Raw genomic sequence first — 26428 nt, forward strand, 5'->3', positions numbered from 1 at the left:
ACACATACACACTGTATACCCACACACTTACAGCTTCCCAAGCCTCCACGACCCTCTCTCTTCCATAGGGCATCAAATTTTAGTTTAAGAGTGCTGCCAAATTAACTATTCCATTGTCATTTCATAAAAACACTTCTAATGACCCTTTTGCTTGCTTCTATCACACACTTCTACTATTTTGCTCCATAGTCCACACTTGTCAGATTGAATTGATTTTCTCAGTCCTGCATATTCCCCCAGCCTCTAGTCTTCGAAAATGCTCTTCCACTCGTATTAATTAACAAATATTTATAAAGTGGCAACTGTCACAAACATTATTATTATATAATAGTTTCTGAGGCAACAGCAAAAAGGACATAGTTGGGCATTATAAACTCCCCTCGCCTTGTAATTGCTTTGTCAGTAGGACTAAATTATGTCACATTTTCCAGGGAACTTTTCCTGGATTTCTAGATTCTGAATTCCACATTTCCTCTCTGTTAGAGCCCCTATCAATGCAATGTAGGAGCTAAAGTAAGTGAGATTCCTCAATTGCAAAATGGGAGTTATAATAATTACCCACTTTGGCCAGGCAGTGGTGGCACACACCTTTAATCCCAGCACTAGGGAGGCAGAGGCAGGCGGATCTCTGTGAGTTCGAGAAAAGCCTGGTCTACAAGAGTAAGTTCCAGGATAGGCTCCAAAGCCACAGAGAGAAACCCTGTCTCAAACAAACAAACAAATAATAATTACCCACTTTATTTGGTCACCATAAAGATTGTAAAAGCCTAGTGTATAATTAGAGCACAATGAACATCACTATAATTATTGGCCAACCAACACTCCATGTAACATTCTATACCACTGGACGTGTTCATGCCCCAAATATTTACTCAAATGTCACATTATCTGTCAGACGCTCTCTTGCTTCCCCAAAATATCTCAGCCCATTTCTGCTTTCACCTCAGAAACTGCTTCCACTTTATGTAATCTTTTCATTTATTTGTTTCCCATCTCCCTCCCTTGTGAAGTTCTATGAGAGTGAATTTTAATCACTACCTACCCGTACCTCAAATACTGCCTGGAGCAAAGTAGATGTTCTATAAAAATGTAACTGCATCACATGTGAACCAAATGTGTTCTCCTTGAATGGTAGCAATTAAAGTACAAAGATTTTATTTTTATCATAATCTTCAATGAGAGAGTTCCCTTTGTTAATATTATGAATCTTTATTTAATATTTATCATATTTTATTCCTTAATACTCTAAAACAAAATACACCACTTTCATAACAATAAAAATAATTTAAGGGCTCTACAAATATTCCCGGGGAAATTAGGAAGCTAAATCTATTTTTACCCACTAAAAATTGTGTGTTGTGTTTCCCACTTCAACTCATAACTCTGAAACTCCTCAAAGCCAAAGTTCGTACTCAGAAGCTAGTTGTCATTATTTTCTGTCAATATTTATGACTTTTAGCTAAAATGCCTGACTTAGAAATATTTAATGGGCTGGGCGTTGGTGGCGCACGCCTTTAATCCCAGCACTCGGGAATCAGAGGCAGGTGGATCTCTGTGAGTTTGAGGCCAGCCTGGTCTCCAGAGCGAGTGCCAGGATAGGCTCCAAAGCTACACAGAAACCCTGTCTCGAAAAAAAAAAAAAAAAAAACAAAAACAAAAAAAGAAATATTTAATGGATTTTCAATTTCTTAGCAATAAGCAAAAAAAAAAAAAAAAAAAACATGATTTTACCACTTTATTACAGCTACATAATGCCTGTTCCCTATCTCCAAAAGAGGACCATTAGCAGAAAATCAGCTTTAAAAGGTGGCTTACAGCTTTAAAAATTTCTCCATCTCATTCCACCTCTTTTGTTTTGCTTTCTCCTCTCTAGGTAACTCTTTCACCTGAAGATGTAAAAGGCAGAGGGAGGTTCAGAAAGTTTCAGAGTATGGTCAGAAGTGGACCATCTTTATCACTAGTGTCATTACAACAGCTCTCTAACTCACGTGTGCAGGTTAAAGAACACACTTTCATACAGAACACAGCTGACAATACCCACTGTGTGGGGCAAATGCCTAATGCTGGAGACATGTTCAGCAACTAGTGCATCAGACTCCAAATAATCAGAGTACCCCAGCACAGAAAAGGCAGCCTAGGAGATTAGGCCTGCCCAGAATAGAATTCCTTGGTTAATTAGTGGATACATGTAATTTACCTCTGGTTTGAGTCTAAGTACAAATTGGTACACTTTTAAATAAAAGCTAAAATAATAGCACACTATTACCAAGAAATGATCATTTTGTGCAAGAGAACACATTTTTTTCTTCATTCAGGCAGGTACCAGATCACATGTCTCTGGGGATGCAAAGATTTAATGAGATAGACCCTATCTTGTAGTGGTGCAAAGGAAGAGCTACACAGAAGCCAGTGATTAAATGGGGCCTTGTAGGCCCAGTAACTTCAAACAAGAGAGGAGGACTCTATTAAATCCTTGTCACCCATCTCACAAAAGCCTGCCAGAGGCAGGGAGGGTATTGAGTGAGAAAACATATGTGAATTGAACCCTTCTTTAGCCAACAGCACCCTATCCCGCTGCCTCCTAATACAGAAGCTTCCACTCCATAAGCCATGGCTGACACTGTTTGTCTTTCTGTTCCTATAATGCACCAAGTACATGACTAGAGAAACCTAAAAAGACCAAATGACAGTCCTGCCTTCTGTCAACACCGCCCACGAAAGAAAAAAATAATAATAATGTTAATTCAACTAAGAAAGCGTGCAAATGACGGGCAGCCTTTAGCCCAGCAGAGCACGCTAAGCCCACCTGTTTCTGCAGAATCTCTGGTTGACCCTGATGCTCAACCACACCAGCTGTGGGATCATCTGAAGTTATATATACTACTGAGAAATTTCTTACAATGTAACATAAAGCTTTAGGAATTAAGCCTGTGTAGTATAAACCCCTTAAAGATCACAATACTTAGAGATACAGATACATATAAATATTTGTTAGTCAAGCCAAATTCCAGTCGCCTGGTATTTTCTTTGGAGTCTGCCCATGTCATTACACTGAAATGTGATATATACAAACTCATGAGTGACTGCAAGCGAGATAACGTGACCCTATACACACAGTGGCAGTTTAAAATTACATTGGCTTAGGGTATTTTTATCTTAGGCATCTCAGTTTACTCCAAGCTTAGAACATTTTATTTCCTAAGCAATGCAATGAAGGAAACCTTGAGGATACTTAAATGTCAGCACAACAGTGAGGAGTTTTAATTCCTTAGAAGCCAAGAATTTGCCATTTTTACAGTTGTTTTTTAGGAATTCAACAAACACACATTAAGCATTCTATTTATTAAAACACAAAAGAGAAATACTAAGTGATGGTATGCATTGTCACTGTTAATTTTTTCATTACCATGATTAAGAGAAAGCCTACCTTTATAAAGGGTAATTTCACACTGTATGTCTGAACTAAGACATTCTTAGGCACAGGCAGCAAGTTTCTCCCCGATGTAGCTGCTGCTGCTGTTTCCTTGCTTGTCTCTTCATGGTGAATGGGGTCTCACTAATGTCTCTGACGAAGCCCCCCAAGGAGCTGGGATTACTGGCCTGTGCCACTGGGGCGTCACTTGTATTTTTGAAATTTTTAAATACAATTGAAAAAACAGAAACCTCATGATGTGACTCACTGAGGATGGGGGCACGGGGTGGGGGGGGGAGTAATCTCAATCCAATAATAAACTAACCTTCTGTGAAATCCAAATTGTGGAAACTTGACCAAAAAAGTTGGCCTACCCCCCAAAACTGCCAACGTCACAGCAGACCCAGAAAAAAGAGAGATTATTCTACAATAAAGAAAACTAAAGAAGCATAACGATTAAATACAGTGACTCACCCCTGAATAAATACTGGATCAGAAAAGGGTTGAAATTAAGGAAATAAAAGGGGGTGTGGGGGATATTATTATGTAGCCAACTGGGAAATGTAAATATGAACTGCATATTAGATAATAGTATTATAGTATTATTAAATTTTCCAAGAATCACAATTATATTGTGGTTATGTTGAAGCCTTGCTCCAAGATGTGCTCTGAAATGTTGAGGGTGATGTCTGCCATTTACTCTCCAAGGGTTCAGGAGAAAAATTAAGATAAAGCAAACACAACACAGTGTCTGCATGGCTCCAAGCCAAAGGTCCAGATGCCTGTGGTCTGCTCTCCCACGTTTTATGAGTTTGACATTTTTCATGATGGAAAATTGAGAGGAAAAATTTAAGTGCTACATTAGCAATTCATTTAATTATGTTCAAATACATGTGTGCATGTGTCCACAAGAAAACTGCCACTAACAGTTTAATTCCAAAAGCTAAAACAAATCAATGAAGATTTACATATGTAAAACATGTGTAACTATAAAGACATTCTGCATCAACACATGAGTTCCTTTGAATTATTTGCTAGGAAAATAACATCTAAGTTTTTTTCTGTTAAATGTTTTATCATCAAATTCCCTTCTCCAAATGTTTTGCTTTGTTATCAAATTTAACCATTACAAACTTTGTTATTTAAAATAGTAAGTATGACACTTGTAAAAGCTGATAATAATTATATAGTAATCATAAAATTATTAAGCCATAAAAATAAACAATAGTACAACTTGTTTAAAATATTAAAATGGGCATTTTCATCTCTTTGCTGTGAAGAGCCCTCCATAAGTTGTGGAGTCCTGACTGCAGAAACCACTCGTCAGAAGACAAACTGATGCGATATTTCCTGGACGCCCCTAACCACATGGTTTTCCTTCCCTCCCTACTTTCTGGGATTTGATGACCACACATAAAGTTCTACAGGCCTTGCTTTCACTTGATTTAAGTAAACACAGTCAAAAGTAACAACTGTTAATAGCCCCAAAATGTCTTCTTATGTGGGATATTACCCAAGAACTTTGAAATAACTGTATCTGTTCACATGCTTAAAAGAATTAAATCAACACATTGGTCAAAGAGTAACTTGGGTGGCACTCATGAAAGTCTATCATTTGAAAGTGATACCAAAAACAGCCACCCTCCAGACTGGATTAGTTCTGATAAAAGGCAGGACCTGTGCAAGTCTATAGCACGACCTGGGTTTCTCAAGATGAGTTTTACAAAGCACTTGTTAGAAGAAATGAAATGGGAGCTTTATTGATACTTCCAATACTGCTCCAAGAAGTTATGATGTTTCATGGGGAAAGAATTTAATTATAGATAAGGATGTTCATGGAGTAAATTACTTGAACATGTCTGTTGGGAACTTGACAGAGAGAGAAGGCTACACATATGGAATGAAACCAGAAATGCTAACTTTGCCACTCACACACCCAGAAAATAAAACTTCGAAAAGTAACAAGAAAAACTCTAGCTTCCACATTAGACATTTCAGTCACATAATAGTGAAGTGATGGCCAGATAAAGTCATGAAATTAAAAATTAGAAGCAATAAGAATACCACATCAGAAAAGAGAATAAAACTAAACCACAAAAATAAGAATACTGCCGGGCGTTGGTGGCACATGCCTTTAATCCCAGCACTTGGGAGGCAGAGGCAGGCGGATCTCTGTGAGTTCGAGGCCAGCCTGATCTACAGAGTGAATGCCAGGACAGGCTCCAAAGCTACACAGAGAAACCCTGTCTTGAAAAAAAAACAAAAAAAAAAAAAAAGAGAGAGAGAGAATACTGGCAGCAATTATGGACCCAACTTACCAGTGTCAAAGGTGGGACTTACTTGCTAGGGCCAGCACATGAAGCAGTATTGATCAGAAACCCCAACAGAATCAATTTTCTTCTCTGGCTTTGTTTATCTCCCAGAACATAATATTAAGTTATTTGAGTTCCTAGGCTATGTGAGGGAAGTAAGTGTTCAGATTCAAGTAAAATTCCCAGGATAACTGGGAGAGAAGCAAAAGAGCATGATGTCTGGAAGTCTCAAGAGGATTCCAGTCTAGGAGCACAGAAAGCTGCCCCCAACACTGCACTGCACTAGCACCCTACCAAAGGGGACAGCAGCAACAACAGCCTGGGACCATCCACTAACCGCAGCTCTGCACCAACAGGAGACAGGACACAGAGTCAGCAGCACTGTATCAGAGCATGCATCAATCCCTCAGGAAGAAAATTGTGTCAATCAGCAAGGTAGATGATACCAGCAAAGATGGCTTCAAGATAGCTAATAGCCAGATGCTTAAAAATGCATTTCCATTTAAATGTCACTCCTATACTCTTATGTTATTAGCTACTCATAATTTTCAGCGTTGGTACTAATTGGTGTTTGTTTTATTTTGTAGTGTTTTTCTCTTTCCAACTATTATTACTCTCTTTGTTCAGATTGCATCACCTCTCTACATTGTTTGTTGTCCATGCCCCTCTCACCTAGAATACAAGCTTCTTCTTGTCACTGTGGCTCTGTCCTATGTCCTAGAAGGGTGTCTGTGTTAGTAAGTGATACTGAATAGAAGAATGAAAATTAAGTCATTCTTACTACCTAGACCCTAGGTTCCCAGGATTAGAAAGAAACTTTTAAAGCTACTAATGAAAGTCTCTGCTCATTTTCCAGGAGCTCAGAATGCCTTGGCTGCCAGGAATCTACCCCTTAACAACTGGAATAAGAATGGAGCTCATCACTGTCACAATGATGTCAGTAACAAGATCACTCACAACTCACTTTTAGGCCCTGCGCTTTATACAACTCATCACCACAGAAGGGTTACCGAGTAACATTACCCCAATCTTACACATGAAGAAGATAGCCAAGGTAAGACAGCTCTGAAGCAATGAGCTAGGAGACCCAGGTCTGGAGGACTGTACAGACCCACTCTTCTCTCCACACCATACCACAGCCATGAAATTAACTCCTTTGAATTCTTTCTTTTTGATTTTCTTGAGCAGACCAAGCTGCTGTCTATCCCTTGCTCCCTTACCAGAATTTATATCCATGATCCCAAACTCTAAATAACTTCAAATAGTAGCTCCAAGTGTCTTGTATAGGTAATACTAGAAGAAAACAATGTGTCAAATACTTACTTCCCTTTGGTCAGTCTTTGGGGGATATCTAGGTAAAATACCATTAAATTACTTGTGTTTGTGTGTGTGTGTGTGTGTGTGTGTGTGTGTGTGTGTGTGTGTACCAACAGGTAAATTAAGGATGTTGCAGGGTACGTGTTTCTGTGTTCACGAACATGTGAGCACATTTGTGTGGAAGCCAGAAGTATGTTAATAGTTCTTCAGGAGCCAACTACCTTGGGTTTGGAGATTTTGTTTGTTGTTGCTTGAGGTTCTTTTTGAAACAGTCTCACCTAGAAACCATAGCTTCAAATTCATACAATCAAGGATAACCTTGAACTTCCTATCATCCTGCCTTAACCTCCAAGTTCTGGGACAGGTGTGCAACACCCTACCCAGTTTTATACAGTTCAGGGATCGGATTCCTGTATACTAGGCAAGTACTCTACCAACTGAGCTCCATGCCCAGCTTGCACCACGCCCAGCTTGCACCATGCCCTGCTTTCCAGGTGCATGCTGGGAAGGGACAGGGGTCCTCATGCTCACACAGAAAGCACTTTACCAACCAGCTAGCTCCTTGTCCCTAAATTATTTTTATATGTCCATGTTACTTCCTCAAATATAGTTTTCTAGTCTCACTCCTCAGCTTTATCACCTAGGATATGATCACAGTCTCCTACTTTCACAAGACCAAAGACCTTTAGAATAATTAAGTCAGAAAAAAATAACTCACAATATACCAGCTAAAATACTTCTTTACTATGAAAAAGTTCTTCAATAACTTGCCCAACATGCTTTTTAAGATAGTAAGTTACTAAAAATTTAATAGAAAAATGCTCAGAAGAGAAAACAAAATTTATGTCTACCGAGGCTAACCCCCCAAAAAATTAAATTTGAGAATGGTAAAATTTGATAAATGAGACTTTCTTAGATTTTTTCAAAGATAATAAATTAAACACAACCATTTTCAAGGGATGTGGTATTTGAAAATTAGGCCAATGTGCTTACTTTTTTAAAAGTTATCGTTGCAAAACATTTTAATTAATGCATGTTTGTTGCAAATACCATTAAACTTGATAGTAGTAACTTGTTCAAATGTGAGACAAAGTCTCAGCATTGCATTGGTGTGGAAATATACTTATTAAGTTTAAATCTTATTAACTTGAGGACCATAACTTTGGAAAAGATTTTTAACCATTTGAATTTTCCCACTTGAGGTGGTGCATATGTTAACCAGCTTGATCTAATTATCCTACATTGTGCTCATAACTGTGCTCCATTTTCGTGGCAGGAACTCTCTGCGCTTTGAAATGCTTCACAGTGATTTATGGCAGGAATGATCTGAATCTGTCCTGAGAGCCCTGGGAAAGGGTTTCACTCTCAGGCCCTGTGTCCTTGCTTTTTATTTTTTTGTCATTCTTTTCTTTTTCACTTATTCACTTACTTTAATTAAAACTAAAAGCAGACTGCCCCCAAAGTAAAACATGTGTGGCCAGTTCCCGTGCTCGGCTTCCCCTAGTATTTCCATCTAGTGGGCACCGAAATTACAAGCTTGTTTTCCCCTAATAAAGTCTCAATTGGCAAGTTTGTCAAACAAAATAATTATAAGAAAAACAAAATCCAGAAGAAACATATCAAGGTATCTTCCTGGGGCTGGACTCCCAGTAAGCATCCAGGAAGGCTGCTATGCTTGGACAACAGAATCAGGACCCACAGGGCTTTTATTTTGTTAAAATTTAGATACAGTATTTTTGCTTTGCTGCCAACAAAATTTAAAATCTTGAAAATCCATTCAAATATTTAGATGTAGCATATGTTTTATGATGATGATGCAACTTTTCAAAAAGAAAAAAAAAAACAACCCTTGCAGTCACCTCTTACATCCTAGGATATTAGTGCTAATAGGGATTGAAAATTCTACCAATAGCCTAGGTGCACTTATTTTACTAGTGAGGAAGAAATTGAGAGACATATATGGTGAGAGACATTTCCTCAATTATAAAACTGAAAGCAATGGAGCCAAAAGGCAGGCCAGCTCTGTTCTTCAGTCCCACAGGCCTCAGCAAGCAGTCACTGCTCTCTGTGGGCTAAGTACTCATTTTATGTTTTCCTTTAATTAATACAAATATAATAGTAATAACAGGAAATCAGCTGTTTCACAGCAGATGGTAGGAACAATAATTTGCTAATTTAATCCAATTGGATCGCCTCCTCAGGGGTGTAAAACCACCCAAGGAAAGTGACACAACCACCTTTTTCTTTAGGGAGATTGTCTGCCAGACTGATTATATACTTCTTTTATTCTTAATGGATATAAATACCCTCAATATGGAAAAGTCACCTTGTTGTCAATTACCAGCGGCTTGACCAAGCCCTGGGAGGGAAGGGCTACCCTGAGCCTGCCTCTGGATGACTGTGCCCACAGTTAGTTTTCTGTAACTCAGTTGACCATGTTTGGGGCTTTAGGCTTTAGATGAAGTTGAGGGAACAAAAGAAATATCTACCATCTCTATTTGACATGGCACAGTCCGAGTTACAAGTGCTGCTGCTGCTGTTGGGGGCCTCTGAGTAAACTTTGTAAGATACAAGACTAACGGGGCAGTAGACCAGATACCCTGGGGCCCATTACAAGGAAAGGTAGCTTCTTTCTGAGAAATTCCAACTATAATCCTTGAGTCTACCAAGTTTTTCTGTGAGCAAGTCCTTCACTACAAAACAGAAATCAAAGTATTATCTTCAATTCAAGGAAGATAATACATAATGGAGTGCACAGACAATTGCTCAAGCCTAGGTTTGTATAAAATGACTGAAATGACTTTCAATTTAGGAGTATTAAATTAAAAGAAGTCAAGCAAGCAACCATGTACTGAGGGCACACATCTATAATCCAACACTTAGCAGCCAGTATTAAGGGCACACAGCTGTAACCCCAACACTTAGCAGCCAGTATTGAGGGCACACATATGTAATCCCAATACTTAGCAGCCCAGTACTGAGGGCACATATCTGAAATTCCAGTACTTAGGAGGAAGCAGGAAATTGGGAGCTTGAGGCCAGCCTGAATACAGAGTAAGTGCCACAAGATTCTGTCTCAACTAATAAAGCAATAAAAGGTCAAATAGGAAACTGGCATGAAGAGCAGTTATGTGCTCTTTTAGTTGTTAGAATAGAATCAAGTTAGCCATAAATTATCTTCTTACATTACTGGACTAACATAGCTTGTAAATACTTTGTTTCAATTTTTATATAAAACATCATGAGAGATACTAACCTATCATTTCTTGTGATGTCCTTATCAAGTCTGGAATCAAGAAGTCACACATGTTTCATGTCAAGTTACACTGGCTTCATTAAAAAAAAAAATGGATGCTAGTCTCCATCACAGCTTTTAGAAAAATGTGATAATCAATGTCCTTCACCATTTCTTTCTATTTTTATCTTAGTCTGAATTCCGGACCTACATCACAGGCTCCTTAAGACCAAGAGCTACCTGCCTAATAAGAGGTTCTACACCAAATATCCCATCTTTTACTCTGAACTTAGCAAGATTTCAAGAAATCATATCCCTTTGACCACAGCACAAAACTGTCATCTAAAACAAAGTCAGCTCACACTATTAAGCATGAATGTGAAGATTTATAACTCATTTCCATTGTATTTGGAATGCCAGCAGGGCCATAGACTGTGAGGACCAGGCCTGGGTCTCACCTTCAGGGAGTTGCCTGGTCCAAGATACTTGTTACATCACACTGTGCCCTGATAAATACAAAAAAAAAAAAAAAATCTGGTTTTGGAGCAAACACATCTGCACTAGAATCTCAACAACTCCAAGTGACTTAACTTTGATCACATTAAATAAATTATCTAGCTTCAGTATGTTCCCTGAACATTCAAAATAATAATGAAATCTGCTTTGAAAGCTGCCATGGGTGGGCTGAAGAAATGGCTCAGCTGTTAAGAGCACTTGGCTTCTTCCACGGGACCAGGATTCAATTTCCAGCACCCAGCTCACAACAATCTGAGTCTTCAGTCTCGGGAAAACCAATGCCCTCTTCTGGCCACCCCTGTGCATTGTACACATGTGGTGCCCAGAAGTACATGCAGGCAAGCAACCATACACATAAAAATAATAAACAAATTTTAAAATGTTAAAAAGAGACTTTTCAAAAAGCTGCTACAAGGCCTCAGCCTCTCTGAGAAGTGGATGGGGAATGAGTTGGGGAGATGGTGGGGGGACGGGAGGACGGGAGGGAGAGGGAACTGGGATTGGTATGTAAAATAAGATTATTTTTAATTTAAGTTTAAAAAATTAATTAAAAAAAGAAAAAAAGCTGCCACACATAAGAGATTGTGTGCTCAATACACCTAGAGGCTAAGAATGGTGGAGAGAAAAGGCATTTTTTACATAAATTCTAACATGGGATTGTAAGGTCATATTTTTCAAATGTAACTCCCAGACCCTTGTCTCCAAAGCTGCTCTCAAGTGGTACAAACAGCCCCTAGTGGTACCTTTCCCTGGATGATTCACTTTATTCTCCGTATAACACAGTCTGCTTTTGCACTCTTTCCACAGACCATACACTTACAAAACCACACAGTTACAGAAATTCCCCTAACCAATCTTTCTTTCTAGTCTTTTTTATTTAAATTCTTTAATTACTACTCATATTTACATATCCATCCCCCCCATTCCCTCGCCCTCCCATCCTCCCATGTTCCCCACCAACACCCCTAACCCATCCCCAAACTCCTCCCCAGGGAAAGTGAGGCCTTCCACGGGGACCTTCAAAGTCTGTCATATCATTTGGGGAAAGGCCTAGACCCTCCTTGCTGTATCTGGGCTGCAATAGTATCCCTCCATAGGGAATGGGCTCCCAAAATCCATTTGTGCTCTAGGGATAAAGACTGGCTCCACTGTTAGAGGTCCCATAGACTGTCTTGGCCTCCTAGCTGTCACTCACAATCAGAGGGCTTGATTCAGTCCAATGCTGTTTCCCCAGCTTTATGACTAGAGTCTCCATGCTCTCACTAGGTCAGGTCCACTGTTTCTGTGGGTTTCTGCAGCACCATCTTTGCTTCTTTGCTCATCCCTCCTCCCTCTCCACAATTGGATTCCAGGGGTTCAGTGCTTAGCTGTGGGTGCATGTTTCTGCTTCAAACAGCTACTGCATGAAAACTCTAGGAATGGTAACCAAGGTAGACGCCAATCTCATTATAGGGGAAGGGCATCAATGGCATTTTCTCCACTACTGCTTGGATTCTTAGTTGGGGGTCATCCCTGTGGATCCCCTAACATTTCCCCTGTGCCAGACCTCTCTCCATACCTGTATTGTCTCCCTCTATCAAGGCATCTCCTTTCTTGTCCTCCTCTATTCTTTCTAGTCTTACCTGTTCTCTTGCTAAATGTTTTCCTAAAATCTCTGAGGAAGATCAGTGAGCTGGAAGAACAAACCCAGCTCAACTGACCTACGCCTGTGGAGTGGAGAAGCCAGCATCATTCTTGTTATAAAAGCGGAAACTGAGGCACAGGGCAACCTCACAAGTTATAGATAAGTTGGCCACAAAGCAAGACAAGGTCTAGACAGCATTGCTCTGTACACTAGCAAATACGATCTCCAGATCAAGATCAAGCAACTCTTAACCCAGATAGCCTTCTACCCTGTGAAACATGAACACATAGCAAGAGACAACAACCCTTCTGAATTTGAATTTGGCAGGAGTTGGGGGGTGTATCTGCCTTGGATTTTCATCCTTTTAGTACTTTCAATGCATTGACTAAGAATAGTAAGTGGGGCTATGTACATGTGGAATATTTAATATCACCTGCACAATTCCAACTAATTCTTTAAATACTGGATAATATTTAACAAATTGTTGCATGCAAATCAAAGTGTAGAGGCCTCAAAACACTGTAGTCTATTAATGATAAGGTTCCACACATCACAACCAAAGCTTAGGAGGTAGCCACTCAGAGAAACAAATTTTCAGTGGTAGTTATCTCAAACTACTCAGAAACAATGGTCCACCTTTCACAGTTATTCTGGCTTGCCTTCCTTATGCTAAAGGGAAGCATGAAATGGGGAGGTGGGGGTGACCTAAACAATCTTTACAATTGCACACCTTAGTCACATCTCCTGAGGGAACCCTATCCAGTAAGTCAAGGGGCTCCAGTCTCCCTCTCAGCAAAGAACAAAGCCAGAAACTCAAACACCATGCCTTAACTGAAAGAAAGGGCTCTTTTTTATTGATAAAACTGTGTGGATGGTTTTGTATTTACATTGTTGACTTAAAATGTCAAACCTACTTAAATCCAGGCCACCCATGGCTAACACTGAGGCTTCCTGGGTTTTGTACAGTGAGTGCATGGCTTTGGTCCATGTTCAACACTTAATTAAGAGATTTTTTTCCCAAGATTGTTCTGGAGTTGCCGTTCTCTTAGAGGCCAGCTGCTGCAGCACATTAGCAGTCAACATCTGGCCGGAATGTTGTAGCTACTATTTTCCTTAACTAGTATGTGGATGAGGTTTGTGTTATTCTAAGCAAACTGCAGCACTGTCCTTGTGTGGACTTCAAAGCATAATGATTAGTGACAGTGCAAATTGGAGGCTGATTTTTCTTATACCACGTAGCAAACTGCTATTAAAACATTCAAATTTTACTTGAAACTTTTGGATAATTGTCACATTCTTTTTGTTTTATAATGTAGACATTTTAAGCTCAAGGTCTCATCCGTGTGTGTGTGTGTGTGTGTGTGTGTGTGTGTGTGTGTGTGTGTGTACCCTTAAAGGAAATCACCCCTATAAGTGGGCAAGGTGAAATATCGAATACACATGTTATAGAACCTCAAACATTTCACTTCCTGGGAACTTCAGTGGGTCACCGTACAGGACTTCAAACCTCAAAAACACCATTCAGCAAAGAACATCACCTCATGCCTGTGTGACTAATTTAGCAACTAGAAACCATTCCTGTAGATGGGAATTGTTAATGGGAATCTCATGAGCTACAACAGGATTCTAGGCCCCAGCTGGCCAGAGCATGTAAATCTGGCCCAGAGGGCTGTTTTAATGCATGGGTGCCCTCCCTCTGCCTGAAATAGCTTTGGGCTGTTCCCAATACTTGAAAGCAGAACTCCACTTTTGTGTGAAATCCTTTGTTTAACTTTACTAGGGAACCACAGTTTTAACCATATTTACAAGTACAATACTCGACATCTTGTACAATGAATGTTGAGTCAGTAAAGGTGGTCACATTCTACAAGCACTAAGTGCCAGCAGGGATTTTGTTATTTCTCTTCTTAGAGCAGCATTCCATCCCATGGGTGCAGGGAACAGCTGATAGGGCACTTCCAAAAGAAATAGCCAGTGTGGGGCGTCTTGCAGTCCATAGCTTAAAACCCCCCATAGGCTTTCAGTCAGAGAGGGACTGTTCTGCACCACATGGCTCCCAACCACCTCTCCACTTACCTCCCACTACTGTGCCCTCACTCACAGCCCCCACTCACACCCACAGGGGCCTCACTCTTCCTCAAACAAGATAACTTCCTTTGACCTCTCTTCTACCTGCAAGTTCTCAACCTCTCCCTCAGGTCTTCCTTCATATCCTCCCTAGCTAAAGCTCCCCTGCGGAGTGAACTTGCCTTTCCTCACTGCACTTAGGTACATTCCGTGTTCACCTCTACACTTATTACCCAAGCCCCATCACTAACAACAGGGTAGTTTCGCAACAGTAGGGATTTCCTGGATTTTTACAGTTGGATCTTCCAATGTCTACAGCAAAGCCTGGCATGCAGTAGGTGCTGGATAAATGTCTACAATTCACTATCTCCATGGCTTAGGATATTAAATTTCTGCAGTGCCTGAAAAGTCTATCTTCCCTGGCAGTACCCCTCAGAGATCCAATGATATTCCTGTTTCACCCAACAAACAGGATTCTTGATACCAACTACAAGTCTCACTACCTACTTCAATGAACCACAACCTCCAAGGAAGCTTTCTGTGCCTAACCTCCACCCTGGGTTACCTGGAATTGCATGGATTATTTTTAACAAGATGCCAAAGACATGCACACAAAGAATGTCCCCAAACCCACTGTTCCCTGCTGGCCACTTCTACCTTCATCTACCACAGTTGCCCCTTGGGCTTCAATATGGGGCATTCCTCACCACCCACACTGCTCTCCTCCAAGCTCCTCCACAGTACATCACTTGCTTAGACCACCATATCATAAAGTCAGAATGTGCATTCACCTTATCCCACTCGGAAAGAGAGAGGAATTTATGAGTAGAAGCCAGCCTAATACACCAAGGCGTATTAGGTGCCTATAACTAGGAGTTAGCTGTAACAGTGTCCCAAACCAGCAAGCTGTCTCCAGAATCCTTACAAGATACTTAATCCTCTGTGGGCTCCAAGAACAGATTTAAAATGAACATGGTGAGTATGAAGTCAGCTACATCATGAAAATAACAGAATGCAAGCATGTCTTGTGAATGAATACCCCAGCGGTGAATTCCCCTACATGACCAGTCTTGTTGATACTTAAGCCTCATCAGTGCAGCACTTAGTGTTTCAACATACCACAACTAAGGCATTTGCCCATTCAAAATCGATCAAGACTGGCAAAATCACACTGCATCTATAACCCCATTTCCTTGTGTTTTAGACTGTATAAGCTTTATGTTCATCAGCAAATAGTCATTGCACAAAAAAAAAAAAAAAAAAAAAAAAAACCTTGAATCTTGTTGCCAGTGTATCTATCATGGACTTTTACATGATCACCTTCTCTTGTTCCCCCTCCTCCTTCTTGCTGGTCCCCTTCCTCCTGCCACATAGCCTCTTCTCTGCTTTTAAGTGTGGGACAACTAAGCCTGAAAGGGCCTGACAGCTGGCCTAGAGCATGTGCAGTAGATAACTCGTGACAGCTGGCCTAGACAGATAGTAAGAGCACAGGCAGTAGATATTTCCTGATGGCCAGCCTGGGTTTGCCAGAGGGCCTTGACAACAGCAGCTGAGTTTGACAAGAGATGACATGGACCTATGACAGCAACCATGTCACCTCAGCAGATGCCAGCCCAGTGGATCTCCTCCCCTGGGGCAGGGTTGGGAGTATATAATGCTTACCCTTCTTGGAATAAACTGACCTTGTTGTTTCAACTTGTTCCCAATGACTATGTCATCGTTGTTGCACCTACTTTCTTCCACCCACAAGGGACACCCATCAGGATCCTGCAACATTTAACTCTTTTTTTTTTTTTAATCTAGATTCTACTTGAGGGAAAAAAAAATGTGATATTTCTGGAGCTGGCTTGTTTTAAAGAATCTGAAACAATCCAATGTTTGTTTGGATTGTTTCAATCCAATCAGATTTCAAAACAAATGGCATGAGTTTTTTTTCTCCTTAATGGCTGAATAGTACTCCCCTGTGTGTATGCATCATGATTGCTTTACCCACGTGTCTGTTGCTGGATACCTCAGCTGATTCTATAGCATGGCTGTTGTAAATAGTGTTACAGCTCGTAAATATGCAAGTGTCTCAACTGAATGCTGCCTTCAGCTATACACAGTGGCCTGCCTTAGTTGGGTTTTTATTGCTGTGAAGAGACACACATTTAATTGGGGTGGCTCACTTAGTTTCAGAGGTTCAGTCCATTAAAACCATGGCAGGGAGCATGGTGGCATGCAGGCAGACATGTTGCTGGAGAAGTAGCTGAGAGTCTTACATCTTGCAGGCAACATAAAGTCAACTGGAAGTATCCCAAGCATAGGAAACCTCAAAGCCTGGCCCCAGAGTGACACATTTCCTCCATACCCACTCCAATAAAGCCACACCTCCTAGTAGTGCCTGTGAGATTATGGCACTATTAGGCAATTACATTCAAACTACCACATGGTCTATCTGGATCATAAGATCATTCTATTTTCACTTTTTTGAGGGACTTCCGTAGCTATTTCCACAGCACTATGCTAATTTCCATTCCCACCACAAGCACTAAGGGCTTTTTCTTTGCCTCATCCTCACGAGCATTTGTTGTTTGGTGGGCATCTCCTGGATGAGTGAAGATGTATATACTTTTTAAAGATATCTACATGAGGAAAAATCTGCATCCACATCCTGAAGTGTCCACATCGTGCAGAGTCCTAGGACACTAGGTGTCAACAAAGAAGACACAGGCACTGCTACATAAAGTAGCTGCTTGTTACAACCTCATTCTCTGATGTTCAGAAAAACTGTGTGGTTTCCCTCCTACTCCTGTGGTATCCCCACAGATGAAACTTTACTCTTTTTCTAACACTGCAGGAAATTGGAGGTTCTGAGCTAAGGAACAATGCATTAGAATCTTCCCGTTTAAAATAATAATACACTCCAGCTTAATGCCTTTGCATAGAACATCTGGGTTTCTGGAATGGACTACTGTCATCAATAGGAGATGCCTGTGTTCTCTTCAATCATTTCACCTAAAGCTCCTTTGGGATTTGGCCATGTCCCAGTGGCCTTGTTCTCAATGTCTAGCATTGATGTACTGAGTCCCATTGTGCCTTCTTCTTCCAGTTTCTTTCTGCTCCTGGTCATTCAGGCCACCCATTGCCTCTCTTCCTTTTCATGCTATTCATTTCTCCTTCCTATTCTTTACTTTCACCAAAGGGTGATACACACACAATCTAAAGGAACAAATGGAGCACAAAGGCTTAGAACAATAGAAGCCTCCAGCTGTCACACTTCTTAGCAGGGCATCTAGGGGCAAATGTTTTCTCTTCTGTTCCTGCTTCAAAGGACAAATGATTGCACTGTTTAATCCTAAACTTTTTTTTTTTTTTTGGACAGGATCTCACTATGTAGCTTGGCCTAACCTGGAACTCTCTATATAAACTGGGCTGGCCTCAAACACATTACTCTGTCTGCCTCTGCCTCCCTAGTGCTGGGATAAAGATGTGTGCCACCATGCCCAGCCACCTCATCTTAAACTCTATTGCCTTCCTAGCACAAGAAAGAAGGATTTGGCCCCTCTTTCCTTCCCCCTTACTCTTCCACCTTTCTCAGTAATGTTAGGCCAAAAATCTTGGTTAAAACTTTATTCCATATGTCAATTATTCAGACTACTATTTATATATACCAAATACTTTGAAAAATATCTTGCATGTTTAGCCTTTTTGTTTTTCTTGTATTTAATAACTGCCTAATACCCTCATTTGCCTAGCACTATATATCCACATGAGCCTCATCCACCTCTACACGAGCTCTGTAAAATCTCTCAGCGCACTTTCATGTGTAGTTAAGTTAAATTTCTTGTTTTTAATGGTTAAGATGTTTAAGTCCCATTTCTTCCCATCCCACTTTTAATTTGTTCGGTGCAGATTCTGATCCACCAGGTGACATGAGTATTGGCCATGACTATTCACTCCTTCCTGGATTTTTATTTCCTAGTTCCCATGTCGTCATCTTTCTTGGTTTGCTCCCAAGTTTGGGGGGAGGGGGGCGGTAATATCCCTCCGGCTAGTATGTGTTACAGGTTAAAAGTGTTTTTATTCTATTTTCACAGCTGATTATTTCATTTAAACAGGCAGTCAAAGTTAAAAGTGCTGATATGCTAAAAATATTGTTGTATTACCTAGTATCTCCCAATGCCCATTTTGAGGAATATTTCCATTCCTGATCCTTCAACTATAACACCTTCACTTTCTTACTATTCTATTTCCTTGGTCTTAGCTCTTGAGTTTCAAAATTCCAGTGGCAACTTCAGTCTGGCCTTCCTTATTTATTATTCAAATACCAGGGAGCTCTTATAAAACCTTACATTTTATGTATCTAGTGGATTAGGAGTAGGGACAGAGGTTGCACGACACACAAGTACCAAAGCATGCAAGTAGAGGTGAGCTGAACTTTCAAGAGTCTATCCCCTCCCTCCCTCCACCACATGGATCCGGGCACTGACCTCTGGCTTGCAGCTTGGCAGCCTTCCCCACTGAGCATCTCACAGTCTCCAGTGAGGACCTCTCTCTGTCACTATTCTGCTAAGCCATGCACTACTTCCCCATCCACTTTCCATGTTTGCATCTTAGAGTTTCAGGTTATTTATATCTCTTTGGTATTTACATTTCCTAATTAGATTTGTTGTTTTTTAATTTATATGCATTGTCATTTGGGGGAAATATTACTTTTAATGGCTGCTTTCACTGTTTCTTCTAAATAGTTGAAATTTTCTGGAACTAATTCACAAATTTTCTTATTTTTCACTCAATTATCCATTCCTCTTTTTTTTTTTTCCTATGTTACCAGGTAATTTTTCCAATCCTTGTATTTGATTTTTCTATGTTAGCAATTACATTTTCCATATCTGAAAGTTTTTATCATCTGCTCTTTAATCAGGCACTTAGTGTCTTCTCATCAGACTGAGAACACAATGTCTTCTTCCTTCTCAGCATTGTCTGTCCTATTAATTCCTGAGCTCTCTCTGTTTTGTTCTGTCTGCCTCATTTTAGATGTTTTCTTCCAAAACCGGACTATCTTCTGATGCCTTAACATAGTCCAGAGTGAGTCAGTAACACACAAAGCTTTGGACATCACTTGTAACAGGGTCACATTGCATGTCATGGGTCGTGTTGGAGAACTGTTACAACAGGGTTCACTGAGTTCTCTATGAGGACACTCTAGCCTCCCCAGTAAGGTGTGAGGTGATAAGGTTGCCAGTGTGCTAGAGCCAACCTGAGCACACAGAACTAGGAATTTCACTGTTCAGAAGCAAAATATCCTTTAATTTCCCAGTTACCAAATCCATTTCCTGTCTTGCCTTTCTCAGTGGTCAGTGTCCTTAAATCCAGAAGTCTCTGTGTTTCTCCAAGGACTGGTACACGTGGGGTGGGATGATCCTAGGTAAGGCAGAGCTTCAAGGGTCTAACTAGTCCTCAGTAAGAACATTCCCCACCTCACCCTACCCTGTCATTCTACCCTGTTTTCTTCCTGTCCTTCCCTGAGACCAACTGTGGGATGAGTCAGCTTGCTGCTATCTATGTCTGCTCCCGTGGCACTTAGCTTTGACCTTTCTTCATTCTGCTAAGTCATACACCATTCTCCCATCTACTTTCCATCTTGTGTTTTGTGGTTTCAGGTTTATCAAAGACAGACCTTGTATTTATGTTTCCTAATCTTCCCTGCTTCGGAAAAGAAAACTGGGTACAGGATGGAAAAGGAAAGCATAGATGTGCCTTTATTCTGATATCTTGAAATCAGGAAAAAAAAAATGCCTTCCCTTTTCCCTGACTACTTTATTATGCTGCCTGCCTTGCTGCCACCTATCACTGCCATTCATCAGTTCTGCTCTCAGGAATCTATACGTCAATAGGCATTGTTTTACTAGCTTCCATCCAGAAACCTTTAGTTTATTAATGAGTTAATACCTTCCTCATCTACATGTAGTGAATGCAGCTAAATGGCACTTTCAATGTGAAATACCTGGGAAGGTTTCAGTCACCGATGCCTGTGGACCCAGTATCCTTATGGAACACACTGGTTATCCCTATCTCGGTCCCTACCCCCTGCAGTCCCACAGTACTCTCTGCTGCAGACGGACAACTCCCCCACTCACATGCACTCCTCGTCATTTCCATCCATGTTAGCGCTATTCTCCTGTTGCTAGACTTCAACAGCGCTACTCCAACGCTGCTCCTAGCACTGCTTGGCTTCTAACTTCACCAAGCAACTCTTCCTAGACCATTCCCCAGACCTGGTACCTCTACGAATACCCGCCTTATTAAACTCACTTCCGTTCTATTCTGTGTACCATTTGTTTCTTACCAGGGCACTAATCTGGCACATCTTACCAGAACACAAATAAAATGGAAGGGTGTGAACTATCTCATACTTACAGCCCCCTGACTGGCTTCCTGTGCCTCTAATGCCATAAGAGCCACATGTAGAGTTGGCACTTAAAAGATTCTGAGAAATTATGCTTTTCCTTTCAATCAAGATTCTGTCTCACTTCAGCAAGGGAACAAAACAACAACCAGACCTCTCTTTATAATTTTGTTTTCCTAGAAAATATAAATATGGTCAGGACAACTTAGACTATTAAACAGAGTTGGGGCACACATGTTGTTCCCTCTGTGCTAAAAGCACTAGACTTAGATAAAAATATATACATCTGCTATTTTTTAATTTGGGAAATAAAGACAACCAAGTTTAATTCTAAAAGCTCAAGTGTTTCTTTTTCTTTTATTTATTTATTTTTTTATTTATTTATTTGCTTTTCCCTTAGACATTTATATCAAGGGTCAGAGAAATACAGAAAAAAGCAAAAGCTTCATAATTGTCCCATGTAAACAGAAAAACAGTGAAGTTCTTGACTTCGGCTCCCTCTAGATGGTAGACCTCCCTCTCCGTTTCTGTATAAATTGGCAGACTTTTATAGCCAATGAACATTCCCCTGCCCCTACCTCCCACAGAACCTGCAACCCATTCCCCGTGGGTGACACGGAAACTCCTCGGGCCTTACCTTCTTGGCCTCTTGACAGCAGCTAACAAGTATGCCTGCCACTCACTTCACAAAGGATCATCCTCCTTGTCTTTGCTGTCCCTCCTCTCTGGCTTCCCTATCTCCCAGACTACTCTTCGGTCTCCTCAGCAGACAGCCACTGTGTACATGGCTCACTCACTCTTGCTCCCTAGCACAGTGTCTTAGTCCTCTCTACCTTTCTACCTACAATGCCCATCTTACCCCCTCGAGAGACTTCAAAAGTCAATAAAAGATGGACACAGTGGTCTGGCCAGTATGCCAGCCGGAGGATTGTGAGTCTGGGGACAGCCTAGGACACCCTGTCTCAAAAATTAGAGTTAGTTATATAATTGATGGTCCTTTTAAAAAAAAATGACTGCTGGAAGTATTGTTTCACAACTGAGAAGTTCTACATGCCTGGGTTCCTCATGCTCAACACTTGGCTTCACCTCAGGTCACAGTGCCATCTAGATCCCTACTCCAAGGCACCACACACAGCCAGAAACTTGAAAAAAACTTTGACTATCTGTTGCCCTCTATCCTCACACCCAGTCAATGCTCACACCTTACTGATTCTGTCCAAGATGGATCTTAAGCTGAATATCCAATTCCTTTCATTCTCACCCCTACTCCCGCACACTAAATCATCTCTTTACTGCTAATGTTGTTACTTTTAAGTTTATAATACAGCCACTGTGATCTTTCTAAGATACAGATATAATCATGTTACCCTCTTCCTAAAAGTAAACTCAGAGGTTGTTTTCCACTACTATCTAGATGAAGCTCAAATTACTCCACATCTTAGCATTTGGTCTCCAATATGATCCAGTTACTATAGGCTCCAACCACATTGAGCATCTTTTAGTTTCTCCAACTACCCAAGATTATTTTACTCCCCTTGTGTTCCTTTCATCTGCTAACATGATTATCTGATATTAGTCCCATCTTCATACTCCCTGTCTTCCTTTCTTCAAAAAAATACATAGTAATATAGGCTGGGTGTGGTGCCACATGATCTGGAGAGCACACACACACACACACACACACACACACACACACACACACACACACACAAACATCTGGAGAACACACACACACAAACATCTGGAGAGCGCACACACACACACACACACATCTGGAGAGCACACACACACACACACACACACACACACACACACACACACACTTTAATCCCAGCATTTGGGAAGTGGAGCCAGGTGGAACTCTGTGAGTTCTAGGCCAGCCTGGTCTAGGATAGTCAGGGCTACAGAGAGACTCATCAAAAAAAAAAAAAAAAGTAGCATTTACTTCACCCATTGATCTACAGTTTGTGAAGTCCAAAATTAAAAAGCTCCATGTTGTTTCTAGGCTAACATCTTAAGCCTTTAAGTCCTCGGTGACTCACTTAGATGTGCTTTCTGAATCTAGGCTAGACTTGCCCCTCTATCACACTTCTTAACCATGTCACATTCTCTTATAGTTGCTCTTTATCTGTATCTATTAAAATCATCAGCATAGTGAACTAAGAACACATCAATTATGTCATCCATTCTACAGTAGTTCCCAGCACAAAGTTATCACTTAATAATGTTTAAATGTTGTGGTTTAGATATGAAATGCTTCCCCCCCCCAAAGATTTGTGTGTTGAAGGCTTTGGTCCCCAGCTGGTGGCTGGCACTTTAGAGAAGAGACTGGATCATGAGGGTGCTGACAAGATCAACAGACTAATGTACTAATTAGATTGATTATTTCATAGCTAAATGAGCTATTAGGAGCTGTGACTGGTAGAGGAAGTGAGTCACTGGGAGCATAAGGGTTATAGCTTATCATCAATACCTCTCTCCCTCCCTCCCTCCCTCCCTACCTACCTCCCTCCCTCCCTCCCTCCCTCTCTCCTTCCCCACCTCCAAGTCCATCATGAACAGCTTTGCTTTATCCTGCCCTTGTGGTCCATATTCTGCAGTACACAGACCTATACAACAACGTAGCCAGCGAACTGTGAACTGAAATCACAGAAACTGAGCTAAATGACTCTTGTATCCCTTAAGCTGTCCATCTTGGGTGTTTTTTTTTTTTTTTGCAACAATCAGCAGACTAAAATAAATGATTACTAAACTAACTATATCAGATTAAAGGTTGTGCCAGAGAAGGCAGAGTTCACATATAAATTTTTATTTCTCTTCTCAAATAATACAGCAGTAAGCAAACTAACTTTCCCATAAAACAAGCCTATTTATAGTAAGGGAATTCTAAATATTTGTTTTCATCTTCATTTCTCCCTTTCCCATATATAAAATTTTTACTATAAAAATTTAAACACACTTTTCACAAACTAAAAATATGGCTAGCTTTCTCTTGATCTGCCTAATGCTAGTCTATTCTTAAACCACCTATGAATTTCAGTTTACATATATGGATTTAAAAACAGTGGTTTTCAGAAGCCAACACCCACAACTAATCACTGAACTGAACTGGAATCCAGCTGCAGAGAAGAATGAGTGATGGGCAAAGGGGTCCAGACCAGGCTGGTGAAACCCACAGAAATAGCTGACCTGAACAACGGGGAGCTCTTGGTCCCCAGACTGATAGCTGGGATAACAGCATGGGACTGATCCAGACCCCAGGAACGTGGGTTTTGGTAAGGAGACCTCGGAAATCTACGGGACCTCCTGTAGTAGTTCAGTACATATCCCTAGCATAGGAATGGACTTTGGGAGCCCATTCCACATACAGGGATGCTCCCTGAGCCAAGACACAAGGGGGTGGGCCCTATCCCAAAGGATATGATAGACTCTGATGGAAGGCCTCACCCTCTCCTGGGGTGCAGAAAGGATATGTGATAGGGTATTAGTTGGGGGTGGGGGTTAGGGGAGGAAGGGAGGGAGTGGGACCTGGGATTGACATGTAAAACAATCTTGTATCTAATTCAAATTTAAAAAATAAAGAAAAACAAAACAAACAAACAAACAAAAACAGTGGTTCTGGACCTGTGGATTATGACCCTTTTGGGGTCACATATCAGATATCCTGCACATTCAATGTGTACATTATAATTCATAGTTGTAGCAAAATTATAGTTATGAAGTGGCAACAAAAATAATTTTATGGTTGTGGTTACCACAACATGAGGAGCTGTAGTAAAGGGCTGCAGCATTAGGAAGCTTGAGGAGCCCTGATTTACACTGATTTAAAAGAACCTGCAATAACCTTTCACTTGAAGTAGAACACCCAAGTACTTATTAAATCTTAGTACACCTGCTCTGAACTGCAAAACCAGAGAGTTCCGAAAACTTGGAAAGATGTTCTGACCTCGGATTCAAGTTTCCTTAAGGTACACTTCCTCTTTGAAGAGATATTTTTGGAATTTATTTCAGTGACTAACCTACTGATATTGGGTAACAGACATGCATTTGGTTCCTTTCTTGCCTATTCTCTATGCTTTCTGCCCACTGCCTGTCAATACTTAAGGTTTTAGATAAAGAAAAAAAATATCCAGGCCGAGCCACAAGGCCTAAAATGTCTTGCTCTGAATGTATCTTGTCAATAAGAAGACTTTCTTTAAAATGACAACCTTCTACTCAAGCTCCATATACAATCCAAGAGCAGCTCACTGCAGCCATACAGCCCCGCTGCCTGGCTGTCTGAAAACTATCAGCAACCCTACAGTGACCAACCATAGTCAGAACATGTTAAGATTACAACACTTGCCCACAGGTGCTGGCTTTTCCTTTCTGGTTAAGGCAGGTTTTCAACGTCAAGGGAGACACTCATTCTGATTTTGCAGTGCAGAGGCTGTCTTGGAGGTTTGATGAGGTTAAGGTCACAGGTACTTACCTTGGATAGACTCATTCCCAACACTGTGAGAGTCACTAGCCCAGCACAGCAGACCAGAGCACTGGAGCTGGAGAGGCCCGAACCTGGGGGGATATTTCCATCTACCAGGCAATTCATTCCAGTCAGCTTACTAAGACCAAAGTGTTCCTAAGAAAAATAGAACAACACAGCAATAGTCATTTCAGTGTTGGATTCAAGACGCAGTAGAAACTTCTTTCATTCCACAGAAGGAAGAAAGTCTACCAATAGACACCAAGCTGTTGTAGGAACTGGTATAAGTCAACACAGTGGATGCGACACATGTCATTTGACCACAGGACGAGGCAATCTAAAGATGATTTTTCATTTCATTCAACAAAAAGTTACTGATTCACTTCCTAAACTGCCTTGAATGATTTTTCTTTGAATATTAACTGATTTGAACAAGTATAGAAAAACTATCAAGCAATCAGAATTCAAGTTGCCCAGCAAGGCAAGAACTCCCCAGTCACCAGTGAGTAGGTTGAGCTTTTAGCCTGCCAATGTCTAGTATAAAGTCTAACCTAACAGCAACTGTTTCCTGGGGCTTTGGCCTCAGGAGGCCTCAGGAGGCCCTCTGAAGAAAAGGAGCTCCAACTCTATCAACTCCATTTTTATAGAGAAAAAACTAAGCACTGAGAGGTTAAAAGACCTTTCCAGAGATCACACAAAAGACTTTGGGAGACACAAGACTCTGAGACTGTCCCAAAATCACTGGGAGTGAGACCCAACACTGAGTTCCAGTTGAGGACTTCACCACTGTGGAAGCTGGGGCCAGCAGTGTCTCTACCACTAAATATCTGTCAGTTATATGAGGAAATTCAGAGTTTTTACTGTAGTTATTGATAGAATTTGGCCATCTAGTAGCTTTAAAGACAGCCAGATTAGAATTTAGGTGTAAATGATATCGAAGGCTCCCAAAGAACGCAGGGAAATTTTCTACAAATAAGAAAGCTCAACTAAACCAGACTCTGGATTAAAGACAGAAATCTCTAATGTTCTTGAACTGACGTGTAAAACCAGATTTGGGGTGATACCATATTATAATCTTTGTTTAGGATTAAA

At 40.8% G+C, this 26428-nt stretch overlaps 1 protein-coding gene across 8 annotated transcripts in view; it reads right to left on the reverse strand.

Annotated features, from left to right (window-relative positions):
* Galk2 (galactokinase 2) overlaps positions 1-26428 on the reverse strand; it is a 122846-nt gene that overhangs the window by 63036 nt on the left and 33382 nt on the right. For all 8 annotated transcript variants that reach the window (XM_027421937.2, XM_027421936.2, XM_035446456.1 and 5 more), the window contains one exon: positions 25346-25492. In XM_027421937.2, the coding sequence (XP_027277738.1) occupies positions 25346-25492 (147 nt within the window). The remainder of the gene's footprint in view (positions 1-25345; positions 25493-26428) is intronic.

The sequence above is a fragment of the Cricetulus griseus genome, chromosome 6, assembly GCF_003668045.3.
Source record: "Cricetulus griseus strain 17A/GY chromosome 6, alternate assembly CriGri-PICRH-1.0, whole genome shotgun sequence".
NCBI classification, from domain to species: Eukaryota; Metazoa; Chordata; class Mammalia; order Rodentia; family Cricetidae; genus Cricetulus; species Cricetulus griseus.